Here is a 23,609-nt window from a genome sequence, read left to right as displayed (position 1 = left end):
TTAGCAACAACTGAAAACATCAGCGTTATCAACATTCTTCTCATACTGAACTCAAAACATAGCACTGTACCAGCTACTAGGAAGACAGTTAACTCTATCCCAGCTGAAACCAGGACACTTTTACAAAGCACTTGGCTCAGCTTTATGAACTGGAACAAAACAACTTGTAACCCTCGATTTGTCCTCATTTTTGTAGAACAAACTCAGATGGCGCTCATTAGTTCAATTATTTGCTATCTTGACTATGTATCACAAGAAACCAATTTTTAAAAGTTCTTTCAGCTCTAGAAAGTATTTTTTTCAATCTGTCTTTCAGCTTATCTACAGTGATGAACCAATGTTGCTCCACCTACCAAAGTTTTAGACTAGAGAATATACAGCAGCTTACTTGGTATTCACATGATTCATTTTTATAGAAGGGCACTTGCTATATCCTTCAAAAATACTGCCTATGCCACACACAAGGTGAAAAACACACATATTCCAAATAAATGAGTTTTCAGTAGGATCATGTTTCTAGTGCTGTATTTGACAAGTGCAAAACCTACCTGTTGGGAAACTGAAACCATCTGTTGAATATTGGCAACAGTAGCCTGTTGCTGGACCACTTGTGGAAGTTTTGCAACCTGTAGTGACATGAAATAAAGAAAGATTTGGTCAAAATAAAAAATTGCTACTAGCAGCAAAACACCATACCTATCAAAACTGCTAGCGAGTGAAAACCTTTCCAAAGTCCTGTTCATGGTAAGCTGCAGCTTGGCATTCTCAGTGATACTGAACTTCTGTAAAACTTTTTAGGTCAGTGTATTGAAGAACTTAGCTACGAGAGGAAGAGGAAAAGTCATGTTTTCAATTTTAACTGCAACACACTCGTTTCCTCCTAACTATATATAAAATTGAAGGAAGCACAGACGTTCTAATGTGCTACACTATCTTAGATATACTTTTGAAAGAGTAAGGCTTCCAATTCCTAACCCCCTTCTTTTTCCTTGGTTAGACTGATCCAGTTATGCAGAAGAGAAGATAATTGAACTGTCACCTACTCTTGGCTGCCCAAGATTAGGCTGGGAGGCAGCACCAGAAAACAGGAAGAACTCTGGCTGAATTTTCCTTAGTAAACACAGTATGGAATCCCTTGCTTAAATAAAAAGGAGTGACTCTATTTATTTATTTATTTCAAAGAGGAAAGGTGAACTTACAGCTCAGATAGTTCCTCTAACCTGCTATAAGGCCACATATTCAGCACCAATTATTTTTATTACAAAGTCAATTTAAACAAACATGTGACTAGAATTAATATGAGTGGGTCATAAAATGCTACATCACCTGTCATCTTTACAATTCTCCAGTCACAGTAGAGTTTAAAAGTGTAAACCTGTGTTACCTGTACCTGAATCTGGGCCTGCACTTGCTGGGTTCCACCTGGTTTCTGGGTTTGGGAAATTGGAGTTGTCAGGAACTGTGTTTTAATGGCAGGCTGTGTAGTATAAGTTACTTTTTGTTGCTGTGAAGTCTGCTGTTGGGTTTGGACCGTAACCTGTTGAGCATTTATCTGCAGAAGAGAAAAAAAGGCATCAATGACTACAAAATATATGTGTATTTTAAAGAACAGGTATATAGTTAACAAGATTAATTACATTTAATTATTGAAACAAAATCCTCCCAGGACTCGTAATAGCAAAATGAACACTAGGTGAAAGCTTTCATGCACTTATACAAATATTCTGAATCACTTAAAGTATTTACTGAAAAGGTTCTCTCTTACACACATGCACACATACACACGCTTCATATGATCATGCACTTCCAAAAAACCACACTGGTGGCTGATTGACAGCAAAGCCTATGAGAACATGACATTTCAGGAAAAAGTGTATTTCGCACAAATTACATTGTAAACTGTGAAAATCTCTGGGAATTTTCCATGTTCAGTTATGTTAGAAGTGACTAACGAGAATCTTCATCTTTGTTACTTGAAAAAGAAAACCCAGTTTTGGGCATGAGAAATCACAGCAAATGGCCACCTTATTGAAAAAATTATTAAGCACCTGACAAGGCACATGAGAAGCCATTCTCTCTAGACTTACTTAAGATTCACCCCTAGAAATACTGACTGACTCTCTAGGAGTGTCCTCATAATTTAGAGCTGAAGCTTTACAACCACAGAAGCTTTACATAACTCAATGGGAAAGCAAACAAGTACCTTTTGCTGCACAGTAGCTTGACCCTGTGCAACCTGAGGCTGGATAGCTTTCTGTTGCTGTGCTGCTTGATGATGCTTGAGTTTTAGAAGCTGCTGGACATGCAGTGGCTGTGCAACTACCGTCTGGCCTCCTGAAAATTACAAAAATAATTAGAACTGTAAGAGTCTTCAGTTTATTGCTTTGTCCCAGTAATCACAGCTTGCAAACACAGATTGTGCTTTTTATAGACTTACACATCTGTATAGCTTTGAGCACTAATAACCCACTGATTTTAATGGGAATAAGACATATGATTTTGACAGTGGAGGAAAAAACATTCTGTTATCTAAGGGCATGAGTAAGCTATCTTTGTGTTCTAACAATAATTTTCCCACAGGAAAAATTCTGTCCATACTAGAGGAGACTGTTATAAAATACAAGTCTTCCTATTTGCATTTTGCATTTTTAAAAAAACTGAAATTACTTGTCTTCATTTTTAAAACTGTATCTGCTCACCTACTCTCATGCACAGATTTAAAAAAAAAACAAACAAACAACAAAAACCCTACCACTATGGCTAAAGAATCATGCTACCCTCCAGATTAAATGGAGTAAGTGTAATTCTCTTACCTCATTTTTGAAATAAATGGGAATACAACCTTGATCACTTTAGTTTTTAAAGTGTGTGTCCCACAGAAGACATTACTTGAAACATTCTACCTTTAAAAAAGTGTCATTTAAAACTTTATTATGTTTTAGCGAGTCAGTTGACATACCTGCTGCTTTCTGTGGCTGCCCAATGGCAACACTAATGCCTGCAACAGTAACGGGGAGTGTAGTGACTCCTGCAGATGACACAACAGCAGCTGGAACAGACACCACTGGAGGCTTTGCCAAAGCAACCTGTGCTGCTTGCGGAGTTTGGGCCTGGATCTGTCCTTGTGCTTGAAGCTGGGAAGCAGGAACACGAGTCTAAGCAGTAAGGAATGAAGATTATTGTACTGGCCCAAAAAAATATTTGCTGCATATAATAGGTCATTATAAAGTGATAGTTGTAAATGTTTCTAAATATAATTGCTCCTTTACAGTAATACAATTCAGAGGTGGTATTGGTGGGTAAGTGCAATTTAAAGCTATTTACGTTAAAGCTGTATCCTTTGTACTGCCTAAGTAATGCAAAGGGCACTTGTGTGCATGAATGACCAGTATCCAGTTCATTTAAACCAGCAAAGATAGTAAGGTGTTTAAGACTGTTTTTGCAAAGTCAAAGCCAACTTACAAGACGAGCAACTTGCAGGTTTGTCACAGTAGTGCCTGTGAGAACTGCACCAGGACGAGGTGCTGTCACAGCAGTGAGTTGTTGAGTTTGCTGTTGCTGTTGCACTTGTACTTGTGCTGTTTGCTGTTGTGATCCTTGCTGTGTCTGCTGCGCTGCCTGCTGCTGGGGAAGCTGCAGTTTCTGCTTCTGCAACTTGATCAGCTGCTCCTGCAAAAATCAAACACTTCCATCATTTCCAATCTTTTACATGACTACAGGAAAAAAATGGAGATTAATCTGAAGCTTTAAAGGAGAAACATTCTATGCCAGACTTCAGTTAAGATCAGAGAGCTAAGAATGCAACTCCTTTACACGATGGTTTGCCACTGAATAGGTAACAGTAAGTGCTTTACATCCTGACCTACTGCGATAGTGGTACTATCTGAAGTGGCTAGCAGGCTCACTGCCTTCATGAAATTTTAGTAGGGTCAAATTTCAGAAAGAGCTGCATTTCACTCTAGCCCAAGAAAATCGGATACAACACACACTGCTAACGATGCTTACAATAACAATGGGAGTAACATGCCACGTTACTTCAGAAGCATTTCCTCACCTGTGACAATTTCCCTACAGTTTTTATCTGAGCTGGAGACTGGGCTTGTGCCTGAGCCTGAATCTGTGGGACCTGCACCTGAGCAGCCTGCTGCTGCTGTTGCCTCAGAAGCTGGAAGTGAGCAGGGGTGATTGTTTTGCCGGATAGCTGAACTGTTGGTGTAGCTGTGAACAAAGAAAACACAAAATGCTCTGAAGAAAGATTTTCAACATTCAGTTTAATTCATTGATTTCACGTGAAAAGCCAAGCTGTTAAATGCATATTTTTCTGCTCCAGCACAGTTTGTGGACTAACTACAAATAACAACATATTAGCATAAATATGATGTAAAAGCAGAGTAAATAATAAAATATATGATTCTTTCTTCACAATATTTTTTAGTCGAGACAGTCAGTTCTAATATTTTACTGCTGGATTATTAATAAACTTTTTAAATTGTAATGCCTAGGGGCCAAGCAGCTCTCTACTGCAATACTTTATCCAGAAATACTAGAGAAAAATGCAATCTGGGCACCAACAATAAAGCAAGTTAAAAATCATAGCACTGTTTAATTGTGCTGCCAACAAATCCAGACTTTCAGTATTGTGGGGCTATGGTGATAAAGCAACCTACAGAAATTCTGAGGCCCTTTACATACCCTCGGAAAAAAATCCCTAAACACAGGATTATTACCTGGTGTAACCTGAGTCACCAAAGATCTTGTCTGGGTCTGCACAGGTGTTAAGTTTGTAGTTACTACTGCTGATGCTGTCACTGAAGTTACTGCACGAACTCCCTGGGTAGATGCTATGGTCACCAGCTCCGTGGAAGCAGCAGGTGCTGCTGCAGTTCGCTGCTGGGTATGTACCACTTGTGCAGTTGCAGTGCCTCCCGAAGTCTGAAAAGGAACACAGTCATTATTTCTCAAAGTTTCCGTACCTCATATAAAGCTATGGAACCTTCTGGAAATGGACTACACAATTTTAGAAACAAACACAAAAAATGCAAAAGCATTGCAAAAGCAATGATGGTCCACATCTTTCTAACTGTTCAGGTATGTATTAATAATCAGCATCTGGCTAAATCTTTTTCAAACAGGCTGATCACCAAACTCTTAATTACATTACAGAAATCTGATTTTACTACCTTTCAATTTTTTGCTTTATCTTCCATAGTCTTAAACCATTAAAATGGTAATAAAGATCATAATTAACAACGCACAAAATAGCTACAGGCTGGAAATGATAATGATACAACACATTGCCTATGACAGCACTCGTCTATGAATTATTTTTAACAGTAATATCTATTAGGCACTTTTTTCTGATAAACTGTTCCAGTGTGTTCTGGTATTTTGGTAAGAGGGGTTTGATACAGAATCACATGATGCACATGAAATTTGCAAGAAGCAGAGTTTCTGATAACATGGAAAGCTAAAGAAGAAAACAGATACGCCGATAAAACATGCAACGAAGATCAGTCCAGGGACACAACTAGTGATGCAATCTACTCACAGTCAATGTTCCAGGTATAACAGGTGAAGCCAGACGTTTATTGATGGGCTGAAAGGTAGCAGCAGGGACTCCAGCAACGGTATTTACTATGACATTTCCACTTACTGTAGCTGAAAGCAAGCCAGGATTAAATGTGAGATTCTAAAAATGAAAATCTGAATGTCCTATCATCTCTAATGCCTAATTATAAAGTCTCCTTACCAGTCTGTATACTTGTCCCCGTAACTGCTGTTTTGATTGTGCCCGCCTATTTAGAAGACAATTGAGGTAACAGTTCAGAAAAACAATAAAAGAAAACTGAATACAGTTCTTACTCTACCATGCTGTTTAACACAATGTTGCACTCCAGAAGTGACAAAATAAGACAAATGCAGTAAAACGCACAGATGCTTCTGCAGTTGTTCATTCATCAACAACAACTGATGTATATATTAGGATTCTGCCACACTAACTAGCAATTGGAGACCAGTCAAATGTTGGTAAATACTGGTCATTTGACATGCTTGTTAGCAGAAGAAGGGAGCAGTATCTTACTCTGACACGCCACAGACAACCAGTCACACATGAACATCACTGAGCAGTAGATACACAGCAATACTTATGGGTCAGAACCCATCCTCGTGTCTTTTTCTGTAAAAGCTGCAGTATTCTTGCCCTTCAACAAGCAAAATAAAATCACCAGTGGCTCCACATATTAGTATGCAAACTGGACTGGTTCTAAAAGCAAAAGCCTCAGACCTGTCATCACATTAATTAAAACAGACTCTAGATTTAAAGAAGCCATGAAAACTTTGCACAGATTCGCAATAGAACAACCATGGTAGGTCCTGTATGATGCAACATTACACTTGCCTTGCAAAGGTTAATAAAGCTTTGGCTTTTAAGCTACTTTAACAGAGTAGCTCTTACAGCCACATTCTTTTTATTTTCCAAGTTCTTTGTATAAACACTGTTCACTGACTGTGTACATGTATTTGCTCAGACTTGATTAAGTTAAATTTAAGTCTAAACTGAAAAAGGCAAAAAATCTTTGCAAAGGATATGGTATTTTTCCACCCCAGAATGCCAAGACCTATTGCTACAATGGTACAAACGTAGTCTTAAATGAGCAAAAAAGAAGATATCCAGCATACTCAGGGAAAAAAAGAAAGAAAGAAATAGCTTTTACCTCACTATACTGACCTAAAATTTTCACTTTCCAGAGAAAATAAAACACACAAATATGGTACACACAGAAGAACTGAAGTTACTACATCAGAGGCACCAAGCCCTCCCTTTCTTACCAATACTGCTGTGTTGGCCACAGTAGTTACTGCAGTCTGCACTACTGCCTGTGGCTGCTGAACTACCTGTGCCTGAGCCTGCGGCTGAGGTTGAGCTTGTGCTTGCTGTACAGCTGGTTGCTGAGCTTGCTGCTGGCCAGCTTGCTGCTGCTGAGGCTGTGGACCTGTCTGTTGCTGTGCCCTCTGCTGTTCAGCCAAAGCCTAGGAAATCAAATTGTGAGCTTCATAGTCTTCAAAACATCGCATGTAACAATCAGGATGTATTTTTAAAAAAAACCAACAAAACCCCTTTAATTCTAATCACGTTTTATATATCTGTGTGCAGAGACAGCATACAAATCTGTCTTCACTGTACCTCTCTAAGTTACATGACCTAACTAGTTTTAAACTACAAGCTATATTCATGGTTATATGGCTTAGAGCAGAGCACAAGCAATTTACCATCAACAAGCAAGGACAAGTATCTCTTTCTGAATAATGTAAGAAAGAAGGCTACAGAATGGTCAAGAATAAAACAAGAATTTTACATGTTCTTAACGTATTTTCAAAAAAGATGCTTCTAAACAACGAGTATAAGTATGACATACAGGTCCAAGGAAAGGTCCCTCTTTGGACCTTGGGTATCTAAACCCTAGACCACGAACAAGCTGCATCTGGTCATAATATCTACTGTACTGCCAAACTTCTCCCAGGAGGCAGATTTTCTCATATTTCCTCTGTTGCCTAATTTTTTAATTACTACAGTCATATGTATAGCTGAGATGGAGACCATACCTTTTTCTCTTTTGCAATACGTTCCGCTCGGAGGGATGCAACTTGAATTGGAGGAAGTGGCTTATCATAGTTGATTCCACTAGAAACAATGATAAGACAGAGCACACAATCGTTAAAAATAAGTAACTGAAAGGTAAAAAGGAAAAGAAAAAAAGCACTTCTATGCAATTCATAACTCCTTTAAGACAGAGAGTGCCTACCTTTCTGCAAGCACTGATGCATGCTTTGGATTCTTCTGGAAAGGATTCATGCCAAGTCTGAAATTGAGCAAAACTGTATTACTGGAGACAGAAAAAACTTAAAAACAATATTTAATTTCACATGTTTTAGCAGATGATGCTGCCGTTTTGGTGAAGTTTTCATGATATTCCCACCAGTACTGGAGCCTGCACACAGATAGACATTTTAAGAAAGACTCAGAGTAAATATTAAATGAATACAGAAAAAGTTACTGCAGGAATATACGTAGAAAACAATGTACTACTAAGCAGCATAGACATCAAAATGTTTACGATTCAGGCAAATGGAAAGTGTAGTTTATAAAGTAGATTAAAAAAGCCCCAACTGAGTGCTCTTCTGTTCTTAGTCACATAAAACAAATTCATGCAGTGAGTAAAAGCTAACCCAAACACATGAAATATGAAGGTGTTCCAGTAACACAAGGCCAGGATGCAAGGAAAGAGATCAAGAACAGAAAAACAAAACAGCAGTTTGAAAGACAGGGTAAAATAACTCTCGGTTGTGAAAGCAATTCAGAACACAGTTTCCAGGAGATCTGTGGTAACAGGGAGATCGAATGATCCCAGTTAAACTTACAGAGGTTTGATAGGTGGACTTCTTTTCCCTGCAATCATTTTCATCATCTCGAAATGATTAGTATAAAGTTGCGTGTGGGTTGCACCCTCATCTTGAGCATAGATCTGATTGGTACGAAGTGGGCGACTGTTTTTAGTCTAAAAAATGAAAAAAACCCAACGTTCAATTGCAAACACACCCACATGGCATTTCGTCTATGTATAAACACATGGTGCGCTTGTAGATTATTTAAAAACGTACTCCAACATATCTATCACAGACTGGTTTCTGCCTCGTGTCACTGATAACTTACTGTTACACAAAACTCTATGGGAAATATATAAAGAAAGAGCAAAATAATGAGCAGTTCTCACGGTCACACTGGCATCAGCACTTGGGGACATACGAAATGGCAAACTCTAATTTGAAAAAGAATCTTTGCTTTAGTTTAGATTTTGCAAGTTTAATTCAGTACCCAAACCAAGAGCCCATTAGTTTATAGTTATGCATAGCGCACACATAATATAATAAAACCATCACTGCACTGCTCTCCCAACAAAGCTATGTTAACATCCAACACACCATGCCATTCTAATACTTGGCTTCTCCTAAGTAGAAACTGCCAGTCAGGGACAAACCTGCTTATTAGCCAGAGCATGGGACTACAGTCAGAAGTTCTAGATTTTCTACCCAGTTCTGTCACTAAATTGCTGTATGGTTTGGAAGAAGCTGTTTATAATCATGGAATTTATTTTTGTTTCTGTAGCGTACTATCATCCTCATTTACTAAAAGGTGCTTCAAGCATTAAATTCACTATGTATTTGTAATCCACTTAGACTCTAGCATGAAGTACATTCTTACAGATCTTAAGTACCCTCATAATAATCAGGATAAGTTATATGGTGGTTGTTAGGTGGAAAAATACCCACTACAGTTTAAGTGAAATCACAAACTTCTTGCATGATTTAAAATTTATCTATCAAATCCAAAAGCTGAAGTCTGGTGTCAATCCACTGTATCAACAAAGAAAGGAAAAATAAATTTGGAATTGTAATTGATGTTTCAGAACTCAAGTAACACTCAACATGGATCTCATATGAATTATCTGCCCACCTCCATTGCTGCTAAATACCACAGTGTCTAGATTTGATTTTGAAAGAATACCAATGCACACCTTATAAATACTTTTTGTCTTCTTTTTAGGATTAGCTTCGTACATTAGCTGTAAAATAAGAAGGAAAGTTAGATGATCTTTTGTGGAAGATTTTGTTCAGGTGCTTTTTCTTTTCAAAGAAATCACATAAAATAAGTGGAAATCCTGATGAGGATAATTTTATAATCTTTTAAAAGTTATTTATTTACACTGTTGAAACATTTAACAAAAAACAAGTGTTTACGGAGATAAGGAAAAAAAACTCTACAAACTTAAGGTAAAAAAAGACGCATCATTCTATGTAAACTCACCTTTCCTTCTTCCCTTGGAATAATGACATTTTCATATCTGTTTCGGCATTGTTTTGGTGAGCGATAGACTCTGCTGCATGAGTTAACAACATCACTAACAAGGTCCCAATTGGGAGTGTGTGCTGGCGATACAACAGCAAGATTTAAAGGAAGCTCCAGCAGCTGCTTCACTGCCTACAATAGATAAAGGTACAAAAGCTTCAGAAGACAAATCATTCCAATCTTCCAAACCTACCCTTATCTCCATGTGTCCACACACCATTACTACAACGATACAGTCGGCCTAGGGCTCAGGCTATGTTCACCTACATTCACCGAGAATAAATAAGCATAAAATACTATTATGCAGACTGATATGCAAGAAAACACTTGGAGATTGGTATAAGAGAAACAGAGAGCTGCCATTCGAGTGCTGCTCTCTTCTCAAAGGTGGGGGGAACCTTAGCTGCATTATCCAATGTCCAGCCAGCACAATTAATCTGGAACATAATAGTAAGTGTTCTCTACAACAAAAATAGGACTTAATCATGCATTTTGTAATTTAACCTTTAATTTATCCTTAGAGGGACAAAAATGATAGGCAATCTGTTCTGAGCAAAATGCCAAACTAGCCATTAAGAATTAGAAATAACCTTGAAGAGATAAAGTGCAGAAAGCCATTTCTGAAATTAGAAGCCAAAATACAATAAATAATAACAGCAGAAAGTGAAGGTATCATCTGACCTGCAGAAGTGCCCAGTCTTCACTGATCAACCACTCTGGGTTATCCTGTCCAGCCTCAGCAGCTGGTTTGACAAGAGTTGGCAAAGGCTTTGCAAACTGTGTTTGTTGTTTCAACAAGATGTTTTTCTTTTGCTCTTTGCCCTCTCGGCGCATTTTCAACATTCCTGGAGTTGCTCGATCAAAAAGTGAACGAGGTGGAATAACTGTCTCTCCGTGACGTTGCTTTTTCTTCCTACCTGCAGCTAAGAAAAAAAAATTGAAAAAAAATTCTTGGTAAATAGTTACTACCATTCTTTGATTCTTCTGCTACTTATAGCTGCAAAATGCTCCTACATGTGTACAGACTATTCCCCACTGCCTCTTAAAAGCGTACCGTCAGTAACTAAACAAAGCCTGGTATAAAGATCAGCCTTTTCCTAACTCACATAGTAGAATGCCCATTTTCTAAAATTGTCCTTTTAAAAACACCTATACGTCTATATAGAAAGACACAATGTAAGAACTGAGGCTTCCAGTGAATCTATTGCTTCAAGACCATGGTGAGACAAGAATTTTCATCTCTTCAAACCTGCAGATTTATCTTTACTGGACCAGACATGTAGGAGGTATAAAAAATCCCTTGATTTTTTTTAACTTTCAGCAATAAATCTCAGAACAGTTTTGAAGAAACACTTACCAGATGGATCTGTTTTGTGTCGTTTACGTTCCTTCCTGACATACACTGGAGGCAACTTTGATTCTGGAATAGGCGTGGTATCATACATCAGGCACATAACAGAATCTATGTAGATATCATTGTCATCCTGAGGTGGAGTGGGAGGAGTCCAAAGCTACACAGAACAAAATTTGTAGTTACTGCAATATTAACTCTCCACTGATCTTTATGTTTCAAAAAATTAAAAGCCTGTTTAGGCTGCCTGGTGTTACTTTTACTTACTGGCATTATTTCGGTTTGTCCATCTGGACCTTCATAGACATATTCCTACACAGCAAAAAGAGAATACAGTTCAAATGATCCAACTGAACCCTGAAGGAAAAGGTCTTCAGAATAACTCTTAATAAATAAACTATTAAGAAAAACAAGACTAATCAGGAATTACTTTGTTGTATGCATCCTCCCGAGTGTAGGTTAGAAGTTCCTCTTCATCCTCCCAAAGCATTTTTTGCTCTTTTTCCTTTAACTCCTTCATATGCTGGACTTCCCATGCTTTCTTTGCAGTTTTCAATTCCATCTAGATGAAAGTCAGACTCCTTATAAACTTTATGCAGTAACAGACATTGGATTAAAATGCATCAATTTGTATTTTATGGACAAACTCCTTGAACTTTGACGTTTTCAGGCACAGAAATCTTACAGCAATTTCTTAACGGATATATTCACAATCATTTAGAAGAGATTTTTCTGGTCTCTGTTGAGGCTCTTTAAATCCTCACAATAAAGCAAACTCAGAATTTCAGTTAAACAACCAAGACAACCAGAACACAGCTCCTTTACCCAAAAAAGCAGGCTCACTGAAATTAATGAAATTTTTTCCCCCACTATCAATGGAGTACAACAAATATTTGCTGAGCTGTTCTGAAGAATGTCATTCCCATCTTATAAAAAAGAAATTAAGAACTGACACCTGCTTAAACCAAGAGAATCCCAAAATAATAAGCTCTGTGTAAGGCATTCCAGTGTTCATAAAGTACAGCAAGAGAAGATCACAAAAGTGCCTACAATCTATTCCCCGTCATTGGAGAAACTTCCACTTCACATTGAAAAATATAACCCTGCTTGCACATACTGTGCCAGAACAACATGGAAAAGAAAGATTTGTTGTTTTACCTCATTCAACCGTGGCTCATTCTCATCAACTGAAACGTGGAAGAGCTCTAAATAATTCATAGCATACTTCTCAATTGGAGTAAGCTGAGAGAACGTATCAAGTAAAAAAGAAGTTAGTATTGAGGATAATAAAAGTTAACTGAAGGAGAGTGTATCAAAGCTCTCCTTAAAACTGATCTCCCCCTCTAATGGCTTAACATCTTAAGTCAGTAGGACGTCTCCCATCCATTTAATGGGAGTATCAATCCCATAGACAACAAAGTTGCTTTAAGGCCAGACTGCAAAGAAATTGAAATATTTGAACTAAACATTACTTTTTAACCAAATAATCATGGAAAGTCATGGTACCTGATCCACAACAGCAACTAACTCCTGCAGCTGTGAGGGCTCTTCATTGTATTTTGTCTCGCAGAGCTCTGAGATTAAAGGTTCAATGCTTGACTCGGGTCCTATTTCTTGTGCACGATCATTTGACTCCTCATCCTCTTGTTCAATACTGTTGAGGGCCTTTCAGAAAGATGTATTTTAAAAATAAAGAAACCCCATAAAAAGTTCACTGAAATCCAACACAAATTTCTGGAATAAGTCTCTGCTGAGGTAAAAGAAAAGAGTCCCCAGAAAGTATACAACTCAACTGTGATCTTTTGGAAGTTTTGTTACAAGGAAAATGACAAAACAACATAAAACTACCAGCAAAAGAGATTGACAGAATTTACCCAGATAAAAAAAGGTAAGGCAGCTGTTTAATACTAATGTTGCACAGCTGTACTTTTAATGTATGTATTAATAATTACCTCTATGAATGGTCTTGCAACTTTAGGTGAAATATTTTCAGCTGGAGATGGCTCTTGAGAAAGTACTACAAATTCTTCTGCTTTCACTCTAAATCCAGAATCCTCCATAGGAGAATGAACCTCAAACAATTCCTGAATCGTTTGCTTGGTAAGCAGAAGAAAAAAAAAAAGAGAAGTACATTCAGCTTTTGGGACCATTCTATTTTTTTATATAATTTTGAGTTAGCTCAGGTTCAAGTGACCTTATAAACTATGGACTGACTAAAGAAAAAATAAACCTCTATCTATTATTTCTGGAAAATTGTCCATTTTCTGCTCTGTAACTTTCTCCTGTAGGACTACAGAGTAGAATAAAGTGTTAACAGTTCATTTATAGGGAAGTCAGAAATACACACTGTCTCATCCTGCACTACCATATTGGGAGTGCCAGAAGAAGATGGACTAGCTTCATCAGTGCAGTCACTGTCTTCTGCATCTTCAAAGCAGCAATTGAGAGCCTATCTCACTAACTACCCGAACTTTGTATTTCGCATTTTTAAAGTTGTTGAAACCTTCACCCTTACAAGCTCTGCAGAATTTTGCAGCAGGGTGCAAGAAAACAGAATATATTAAGTCACATAGATGATGCCTGTGCATCACTGTGCAAGTAACAGAACAAAAGCAGATGGACAGTATTTGAGAGAATGTGGCCCTAACACCTAGAGTTCAAGCAATCATGAAATCTGCTTACCTATCAATTCTAGTCCAAACAGATTTCTACTAAACTGTTATTAAACACTCCAACACAGATGCTTGAATTTATTAAACACTGCAACACAGGTGTTTGAACATATTTTGAATACTAACTTACCTGTGTTAAAAAGGCCATTGAATAGTCATTTCCCTGAGCAGCTACTTCTCTGATCAAGTCCTTTGTGCCGTTTTTCAAAAGCTTCTCTTCTACAGAATTACCACTGACAAGCCTAAAAAAAAAAAAAAAGGAAAAAGAAAAGAACAGAAATTTGTTAAGTCATTTCCAAAACAACTTTCAGAAACAAAAAGAGAAATTGCCCTTAGAGAGTAACACTGAACTCTTAAAATGTGGTGGTTTGTGGGGTTTTTTTTTAGTTCTGGTACAGGCCCAGAACAAAACACATACTACCACCTCTAGTTTAAAGCTTTCTTTTAAAAATCAGTGTAATTTAAAAAAAAAAAAATAAAAAAAAAAAAATAAAAACCCACCTCACTTAAAAAATTCCATGTAAACTAACACACAAAAACCACGCAGGTATGATTCATTCATTACATTTGGTATTAAGACAGACCACATTTTCATACGATAACCTGGCATCATTTTTATTGAAGTGAGATGAAGTTTTCAGCACTGTTTCCACTTTATTTCAGATCATACAGAGTAGCACTATCTGAATTAACCTTACATTAAAGCATGTTAAAGAGCGGTCATTGATCTGTAACCATCACCTGTATATATGGATATCTTTACATCTCCCAATTCTGTCACACCATTCCTGAGCTTTTGCATCCATCACTGGGTTTAGATCATTGTCATAGAACACAACAGTGTCTGCCTCAACAAGATTGACTCCAGTGGAACGACTGTGAGAGGAAAGGATGGCACAGAAAATGCGCTTGTCTCTGTTGAAAATTTTCATCAGCTCCTACATAAATGGAATAAAAGCAAGGAGTAAATAAACTATATATCAAAATAAAATACCAAACCAAATTCACTATAGCCTAATAAAAACCAGACAAAAACAAGTCAAGTGTTTCAAAATGAGAAGAAACAAAGCAAATTTCCTTCTCCTGCTGCAGCGTATAAAAGCCTGAGCAGCACATATTGCTGTACCAGTGGACAACCATTAGGGCAAACTTACCTGCCGTTGTTCATGGTTAGCATATTCATCAATCCTCACAAATGTGAGGAAATGGAAATTCAGAAACAATTCCAGTATGTCCAACATCAGAATCATCTGTGACAAAATCAGCACTCGGCGCCCTTCAGATTTCAACTTTTGAAGCAAGACAGCAAGAGCTTCTAATTTTCCTATATTTCAAACAACAAAACCAATAATGGTTTTATGTAGAAATTCCATTCCTGTGAAACAGGAAATTACTGAAATATTATCACCAAATGTCCCCCTTTACCTGAGTCATACTGCACCAGCCGGAGGTCAGGGAACTGTAGCAAGTGAGGAGTTGTAATCTGTTGCAACTGATGCAAGTGTGGAGCTGCCTTCTGCTTAAGACTGTGCTTAAGGAGTTTCAATCTGTGACTATATGAAGGGGGAGGATTTGCTACATACAAACATGGGGGAGCAGCAACTGCAGCTGGCAATACAAAGAGAGCCCTGTGAAAAGCATCAAAAGAAGGGAATATCAGTTTTAAAAGTTACATACAAAATTATCAACTACAGCAATAATTTTCAGCCTGTCAACCATGTAATTTTACACTACTATCTAACCACTTTTAATAAAGTGACTTAGTAAGTGTTGCATACCTTCAAAGTGTTAATATTCTCTATCTCCCTTTATCTTTTTGTTTTATTTTGTCTGCTTTGATGACAGCCTGTGTTAAGGTGTTTGCACTGTGACCACTGCATTCAGTCACTGGAGCTCAAACACAAGAAACACCCACCATACCAAACTTACTAAAAGCAATTAAAAAAAGTTTGAGTTCTTCTAATTGCATTTCATGTTTCTAGAAAACTGCAGCTATCGCTCTGCACACAATCCACTAAATGTCAGCTTTAACTAAATTAGCTTCTGCCTACATCTCTGTGTCTTAACTCTTGTTGGTTGGCTCTAAGAGGTACCTACTCGGAAGTAAATTCAAAGCATAAGAATGTAAGCTTAAGTATGGTCAACTGAATTTGGGCTTGAAATTAGGAATGAAGCACTGAAAACTCTTTATTATAAAGATTCTAAAAGAAACAGAAGTGGTTGTTATTTTTATGTTCATACTGCACATCATTTACTACTAAACAAATCAGTCTAAACCAAACAAGCTCAGGGACAGAAACAAAGTTTTAAAGCTTTTTTGAAAAGGAGTGTTTAAGAAATAACCAAATGTATTAAAGGCTCACTAGGCAGAGTCACACATTACCTGTTAACAACATGCTTTAGAGATTCTTGTTGCTGAACTGAAGTCAGGATCATTTCTTGCAATGGGTTACTTGGGCTTCCAGAGGCACTTGAAGAAAGGCAACAGTTCACAAAGCCAGCCCACCTCCAACTGTTGTCTTCACTGGAAGACAGCTGAGAGGGCCTTCTTTCACCAGTCAAAGAACAAACACTCAGCAAGTCTCTGCCGTACATTGGGGCCCGTGAACAACGTCGCTCATTGCCAGAAAATATTCTGTCCAGGCGCTCCTTCAAAAGCCGGTTCTTTTCTTCATATGTTTCCTTTGCCAAGAAAAGTTGAAAAAAAAAAAAAAAATTTGCTGCTCATCAGAATCACTTAGGAATTTGAGTTTCTTTAGAATGAAGCTATCAAGATCAGAGCACTGTGTGCTTTATGCCAACATCCCAGATTATAACACCTATGTAGACCAATCACAGAAGGTGTAAATTTTGGATAAAATTTGAAGACTACAGCTAAATTCAATTCATATTAAAGAGTCAATTCTTAGTTGAGTATCTTCTTGCTTTTTTAAAAGTACATTTTCATAGTTTTGGAAACAAAACAAAATCATTTATATTTAGGGTATTTCAATTAACACACTAATACTGATAAGGTGCAGGTTCTTGCACAGTTTAACATATACTTGACGTTTCCCTATGCTTTATAGGTTGCTTGATTATCTTTTCTAAAAACTGGTTACGATTTAAAATCTATAAAAATCTGCCCCATTGCCTTTGTGTTCAAAACACCCAGAAAATCTTACAATTTCCCTTTACTTATGCATTACTACATAATTATGATATATTACAGTTACAAGAACCTGTCTGCTATCATAGCACCAGAAAGTTGTTAGCTGCTTTTATACACCAGAATTTATTTTAAACTATGGATTATAGGTTGACAGATCTGATGCATTTTCATCTGAAACACTGACAAAAGTTGGGGTTTTTACCTACTCTGTAATCATCAAAGTTCCTAATTAATTCCAACTTTGTAAATTATAGCTTCCAACTACTACATGGACTTAGTAACAATCCTGAGAAGTTCTGTTTGCATAAGAAAATAAAAATGAAGTACCTGCGATTGTCCATGTGTAGGTGCTGGTTTTAACACTGATCCCATGTCACCAGGTGATGACAAATTAGTAACTGCAGTTCTACCTGGAATACAAACTGAGGATAAACCTTGTGTTTATATATTTATTCTTCTGAAGACTGGTTTCATTTATTATTTTCAATAAGTAGACATTTCATAGCTGTAACACATCATAATTGCAGACAAATTTTTAGTCTAAATGTCCATTGGGTATTGCAAATTTGTACTTTGTTACACATCAGATGTCTGAAAGATATTTACACTAACTGTTTTCACAAAAATCCAAGATAGATCAATGGAATTTTACTTTGCTTTGCACCAGAACTGCTGCATTTGTAGTTTATTCAAAATGTCATGTATAGCACAATAGGTATTAATATTTAGAAGTTATGCTCTAAATCACAGAATCATAGAACGGCTTGGGTTGGAGGGGACCTTCAAGATCATCTAGTTCCAACCCCCCTGCCATGGGCAGGGAAGAGATTGTTCTAATTTATCTTAAACAAATCATCTAAGATTTTTCACAAAACATATGAATTCAGTATATTTACAAACTGATGAAACTATATGATGGAATCTCACAGTAGCATTCTTGTGAATTCAACTGCTAGGAGATATTTTCCCTGACAGCTAACAAAACTATAAGACCATTACACACAAGTAAACTAATCAAAACTACAGTAATACCCTTCATGTACTAGCAGACTATAGACACCGTGTAGCAGTTATTTTCTTGATAAGATACATAGGTTTCTATCTCAGCCAGAATGCATTGCTCATCAGCACTGATTATTTGTACTAGAAAAGCAGCACAACCTCCACTAGTCACTGTGAAACTGTACTTAGTGGCGAGTCAATACACCCATGAAGAACCGCATTCAAGTTAACAAGCAGGTGCTAGTCTTTAAATTAACAGACTCCAAGGAGTATGCGGAAGTTTAAGCTTTGCCTTTCTGCATTTTTATTAAAAACAAGCTAATACAGATAGCCATTATAAATCCAATTTTACTACAAAGCTACACATGAGCCCAGCAATTACAGTTTCCAATCACCCAAAGCAATGGAATTTATTTGGCATAATTCTGAATTTCCAAAATGCAGAAAGTAAAAATAAGTATTTTTAATACACTTTACATCTTCCTCCAAAGATGAACAGCAAAAATAATAATAATGTTTTCTTTTATCAATTGGAAACAGTACTTTAGTAGTTATTGCTTTTCACAGAGCTCTCTTTTCACCATCATGACAGTAGTAAGATGCATGAGTTTTTGTAGAAATCTTACATCAATTTTCATTCTGAACTGTGGCCATATTAGGAGTACCTGTAATGTAATCAGAGCTGGAGGGTGAAACATTTGAGCCACAGATCTTCCAAAATATGACAGAAATCCTTTACCTCCCAACAACTGGGAGGCTGTTGAAGCTTCCTCTCCCTTTTTATGATGAGATGTTTACTCTTCAGAAAGTCAAAATATGAACTTCAAGGGCACATTAATACATCAAAAAGGAGCAGTAAACAGTCTGTTTTGAGGGAATGGTTTATATCTAGAGAAAATTACAGCAGATGGCCACTTCCAGGGAACGAACTCCTAGCATTGCATTTATCATCATTTAACAATCTGCTGTTTCGTTGTAAATGCATCCTAGACAGCAATTTCTCTATTGTTTTTTGATCAACATCTTGATCATGTTTTTAAGCAAGGAACTGATCACATTTGCAGCAAGGCACCAAACACCTAAGCAGTATTTGCAGAGGGAAAGGGAAAACAGTAGCTTGATTAGATCGAGAAGCAAAGAAAATTAGATAAAAACAAAATCAATGTAGAAAAATTGAGAGGATTGCTGGACATTCTCTATCAGTATAAAAAATATTCATCCTGACCTTTCTTTGAAAAAAGTAACAAAGTATTTCAAACACTTCTTCCCACAAAAATTTGACCTAAGACACAACGGGTTAAAAAAATTCTGTATATTTAATACAGTTGCAAACTCTCCCAAGTTTGTACTAAAAAATTATCTAAAATTCCAGTACACATCAGACACAAATCAGAAGGATTTGTCTCATAGTTTACCTGCTTCTGAACTCACCTTACAGAATTATGATCTATAACCATTTGGAGTTTTATATCAGTGTGATTTTAGTAATTGAATGTTTGGATAGAGACATTTCTTCAGGCTAGAAAACCTACCTTGCTGTGTCACTGCTGTGGAAGTTGGGACACCTGCTTGATGTTGGTTTCCTAAAGCATTCAGAGCATTCTGAACAGTTCCCGCTTGGGAAACCGTTTGCATGACAACTGGACCCTGAGGTCTCAAATACTGCTGACCAGGTGCTGAAACAATCTGAAGAACACTTCCTGCAATGGAGGATTTAAAAAAAATTAGGCTGGATAGAATGGAAAAGAATAAATAGTGTTCTCTAGCAAAAGATACTACTGTTACAAACTGATCGTTACTGCCTCAAACTATGTTAAATTTTCCCAGACAAGTTCATTACACCAATCTGATTTAAAGTTGCATAATATCCGACAGGAGGGAAACACCTCAGTCTTCACAGTTAAAGAGGAGTTTCATGTCATAGGGGTATCATTCTTAATCTAGGTATTTTATATGGAATTCAGATGAAATCCAAATCAACCAAAAAATTCTCACTTAGCATTCCCTCTATTTATTTTGTTGGCCACAGATAACCAAGATGTCCAGGTTCTCCTGAATTTGGCAACACACATACCACCAGCAAGGGAAATTTGGAAACTTCAGAGTAAAATGTATGGTAGGCAGAGCATTCAGGTCAGGGTAACAGTTGGGTTAAAATTCAGAGGCACACCAATCTTTAAGTATTATTTACACCATTTCAGAACAAACCAAGAACATCCTCAGTTTTGTCTGTTTCTGCTCATCAGGATGTTTATCTGAAATAATGCCTCACCTTACTTTAGCTATATTGCATACATGGGAAAACAAATTCAATAATAAAATCTTGAAAAACAATACAGAAAAAGAAAGCAACCGTGTCTTTCATTTGATAGGCATTTATTTTTCAAAACAGAGCTACCTTGTTATCTCTGTCTCACAGAGAAAATAGGTAGAGCAGAACAGTACAAGCAGTGGGGATGGAAAAACCTCCTTAACATATAGCAACAAGGAACGTGCTGCCCATATCAAAACATGAGCACTCTAAATAATGGAGAACTCCCTGTTTTGAAATAAGTACCTTGTAACTGCAAGGGTTGCCCTGCAGTGAGCTGGCGAAGTTGACTATGTGATAAAGTGAACTTGTTCCCTTGGAACTGCAGTGTTACAGGGGTCTCTGGCTGAGCGATTCTGCCTTGTGCTCCTGCTATAGAAGCCAGCTGGGCTATTTTTACTACCTCACCACCTGTTAAGGAGGGAAACAGGCATTAAGAAAAAACAAAGTGGGAGGTGGGTTGTTCAATATTCACAATTCTAAGTTTTGGTTAGTAAACTGGTGCTGAAGCGCCTTCCATGCATAATTATACTTAGTGCATCAAAAGTGTCATATAAAAGTTAAGCAGGTATTGCTTTCTATATTTGTTGGACAAACTGGAAAAAAGCTGATTGTTGAAAGGGTAAGAACATCAACATTTTAGAAGTTATCACTTTCATTAGCAAAAAAGTTAAGAGCTACCTGAAAACTCATGTGACACTTTGTAACAGAACGAGTATAGACATTAAGTATAGATTTTCACTGCCTTTTCAAGAGCACGAAGGAAGGTTTAAGGAAGAGGCAAAAATATTCACCCATGTGGCACTGTAAATACACATTTGAAATGGCCTGAAATTTGCTGATGAAACAGGATTTATATTAAGCGATCTGCACTTAGACAAATCAAAAAGCTTTAAAGTGACAAGGACCAAGCTTTTTGTGATTTAAATGCAGAAAGGTTAGAGGCATTTAAGCATTAAGTTTTATGATATTGAGAAAACACTGGCGAGAAAATTTAGCTTTTGTAAAGGCAGTGCATTACCCCAGAGATAAAATTAATACATCAGTGCTCAGTACTCTATACACATGCTAATAGGCAGTGCACATACAACCTTAAAGCAAAGCCTCATCGCTTTTCTCTGCCTAACAGTCGCGACGTTCCTCTCTGCGAGAGAGGCCTTTAGCAGATGGATTAGTGTTTAATATGAAAGGAATAATTAGGACAGAGCTAAAACATTTGGTCTGAAGGAAGTCTTGCCAGCAGAAGAAACATGCAGAAATAGGAGATTAAGTTGACACCGCTAATGTATGTCCACAGCAATTCTATTGTTTCTTATCCAATTTTCGATTTTCCTTGGTCATAAGCAACATACTGAGCAAGGCTAATCAGAAGAGTGAAAAAAAAACAACGATTCTGTACACATTTTAGGGTGCCTAGTAACTTAACCTCATTGTAGTACAAAGGTGGGAGAAACCTTGAAAGGGGAGGCCACTTACTAGGCAACCGTGCCTGGGCCTGAGAGGTCAGTACCAGCCTCTGAGGCAGCACACTCTGTTGGATGGTGTGCGAGGGGGCCTGTGGCTGAGCCTGGCCTAGCTGAGAGGCCTGCGCAGAGGTCTGGCCCCGCGGTTTCACAGGGTTGGCTGTGCTAGTTGCTGTGGTGAAGGTCGCTGCGGGCTGGTGTCTTGGAGCACTGGTGGAAGCCTGAGTTGTCTGAAACTGTGCTGCTGCGGCTGCAATCAATAAGGGTTGTTTGTGCAAGCTGTTAGAGGTTTTAACTCCACTCTTTTAAACAACCTGCATTAAAAAGAAACCTTCCAACAGGATATTAAAATGGCTACAGGAACGGCTTGTCCTTACAGACTGGGATTTCTATCCGCACCTTTTACTCCATCCTATTTTTACAACATTATATATTTGGAAAGCATTGTTTAAAGGTTAAATAAATACACAAAAGCACTGTAAACTCCCGTCTTTGACAGAACATTACACGTGATCAGGGTTTAAATACCAACTGGGCCATATTTACTTCATATGCTAACAGTTAGGTTACACAAAGCTTAGTTTTGCTTTATACTGCCAGATAGATCATACAGTAGAGACTAGTGGGGAAATTTACTGGCAATTAATCTGTTGGTATTTTTAAGCCACTAGTATTCTAGACCATTAAGCTAGAGGGAGAAGGAGCTCTATTAACAGACTAACTTGTACCCGTCTATGCAGGGGCTCAGGTAACCAACCTAGCACTAACTCTCTTACCTTGATTTGAAGACACTGTAGCTATGGGTGATCTTCCTCGTACTTGTCCCTGTTGAGTTACGGTTGCTGTGGTCACCGTGCGTTGTACTTGAGTGCTTGGGAAAACTACGGTCCTGCCCTCAGGTTTCTGACCGTACTGAACGGGTTGAAACAACCTGAAAAGAGTATGAAAAGTCGAAGTCTACAGGAAGATCACAGTCTGGCCTTTAAAAATAAACTCTTCACCCGAGGAGAGTATAAACTGATCATATCAGATGCTACTCTCTTTCTCACAGATGGCTGAAGCTGGCAAGACTTATCACTTCAGCAAACTTCATGTGTGGACACTCTGTAAAGTCATTTTGCTAAGTCCAAGAAAGAAGAAAACTTTCATTGCCATGCATGCAGTTTAATGCAGGATGAATCAGAATTACAGCAAACAGCTTAAAGAGTCTAGCCCAACATCGGGAAAAAGAACGGTGCTCTCTTATCATTTCCAGAGAGACATCAACATGCCGGCAGGTCATCAGGCAGCCCCTTTGCATCAAAAAAACAGTTCCACATTACTCTGAAACCACTGCTTCGCCAGGAGAGAAATACTCTTAAAAAATTTACTGCTGTAAAACTTCCTATGTCTCTTACAACACTGCAAACACAGCTAACACTGTAGGCCCAGCTTAGTCTTGAAGCATTATCTCCACGCTGATTTTGCAAAACAACACTCACTTGCCATAAACAAGGACACCAAGAATAAAATTCATTTGCTGGTGAAGTAAAAACTATGGGAAATCCATAAACAAGCTTCAAATAGAATTGTATGCCTCAAAAAACTATTAAAATAGAATCCTTATTTTCCAGGGTAAACAAGAAAGCAACAGAATAATAAAATGCAAAGTCAAGTCTGAGGTTTTGTGTGAATCACATTACCAGAGATGCAGACAGAACTCTGTAAATATAGCAACAGAACTCCATTTTCCTCCTGTAATTCTAGCTTAAA

The 23,609-nt window shown here is 37.6% G+C and overlaps 1 protein-coding gene across 15 annotated transcripts in view; it reads right to left on the bottom strand.

The window, feature by feature from the left end:
- Positions 1-23,609, bottom strand: part of LOC104315585 (E1A-binding protein p400) — a 54,216-nt gene that overhangs the window by 4,460 nt on the left and 26,147 nt on the right. For 4 of the 15 annotated variants that reach the window (XM_069794939.1, XM_069794946.1, XM_069794947.1 and 1 more), the window contains 32 exons: positions 22,634-22,788; positions 21,871-22,107; positions 20,641-20,805; positions 19,616-19,783; positions 17,409-17,503; positions 16,314-16,612; positions 15,356-15,558; positions 15,085-15,254; positions 14,672-14,868; positions 14,061-14,172; positions 13,211-13,354; positions 12,765-12,923; positions 12,417-12,500; positions 11,689-11,820; positions 11,526-11,570; positions 11,265-11,418; positions 10,589-10,830; positions 9,866-10,039; positions 9,576-9,623; positions 8,422-8,558; positions 7,806-7,862; positions 7,606-7,684; positions 6,832-7,032; positions 5,750-5,795; positions 5,549-5,658; positions 4,728-4,932; positions 4,055-4,218; positions 3,463-3,669; positions 2,960-3,155; positions 2,204-2,334; positions 1,385-1,552; positions 549-626 (listed from right to left, as the gene is read on the bottom strand). In XM_069794939.1, coding sequence (XP_069651040.1) covers positions 549-626; positions 1,385-1,552; positions 2,204-2,334; positions 2,960-3,155; positions 3,463-3,669; positions 4,055-4,218; positions 4,728-4,932; positions 5,549-5,658; positions 5,750-5,795; positions 6,832-7,032; positions 7,606-7,684; positions 7,806-7,862; positions 8,422-8,558; positions 9,576-9,623; positions 9,866-10,039; positions 10,589-10,830; positions 11,265-11,418; positions 11,526-11,570; positions 11,689-11,820; positions 12,417-12,500; positions 12,765-12,923; positions 13,211-13,354; positions 14,061-14,172; positions 14,672-14,868; positions 15,085-15,254; positions 15,356-15,558; positions 16,314-16,612; positions 17,409-17,503; positions 19,616-19,783; positions 20,641-20,805; positions 21,871-22,107; positions 22,634-22,788 — 4,762 coding nt within the window. The remainder of the gene's footprint in view (positions 1-548; positions 627-1,384; positions 1,553-2,203; positions 2,335-2,959; positions 3,156-3,462; positions 3,670-4,054; positions 4,219-4,727; positions 4,933-5,548; positions 5,659-5,749; positions 5,796-6,831; positions 7,033-7,605; positions 7,685-7,805; positions 7,863-8,421; positions 8,559-9,575; positions 9,624-9,865; positions 10,040-10,588; positions 10,831-11,264; positions 11,419-11,525; positions 11,571-11,688; positions 11,821-12,416; positions 12,501-12,764; positions 12,924-13,210; positions 13,355-14,060; positions 14,173-14,671; positions 14,869-15,084; positions 15,255-15,355; positions 15,559-16,313; positions 16,613-17,408; positions 17,504-19,615; positions 19,784-20,640; positions 20,806-21,870; positions 22,108-22,633; positions 22,789-23,609) is intronic. The other 11 variants (XM_069794953.1, XM_069794954.1, XM_069794941.1 and 8 more) reach the window with 10 other exon arrangements.

The sequence above is a fragment of the Haliaeetus albicilla genome, chromosome 10 (assembly GCF_947461875.1).
Source record: "Haliaeetus albicilla chromosome 10, bHalAlb1.1, whole genome shotgun sequence".
NCBI classification, from domain to species: domain Eukaryota; kingdom Metazoa; phylum Chordata; class Aves; order Accipitriformes; family Accipitridae; genus Haliaeetus; species Haliaeetus albicilla.
The sequence above is the reverse complement of the archived record's forward strand: the minus strand, read 5'-3'. Positions and strand labels throughout refer to the sequence as shown.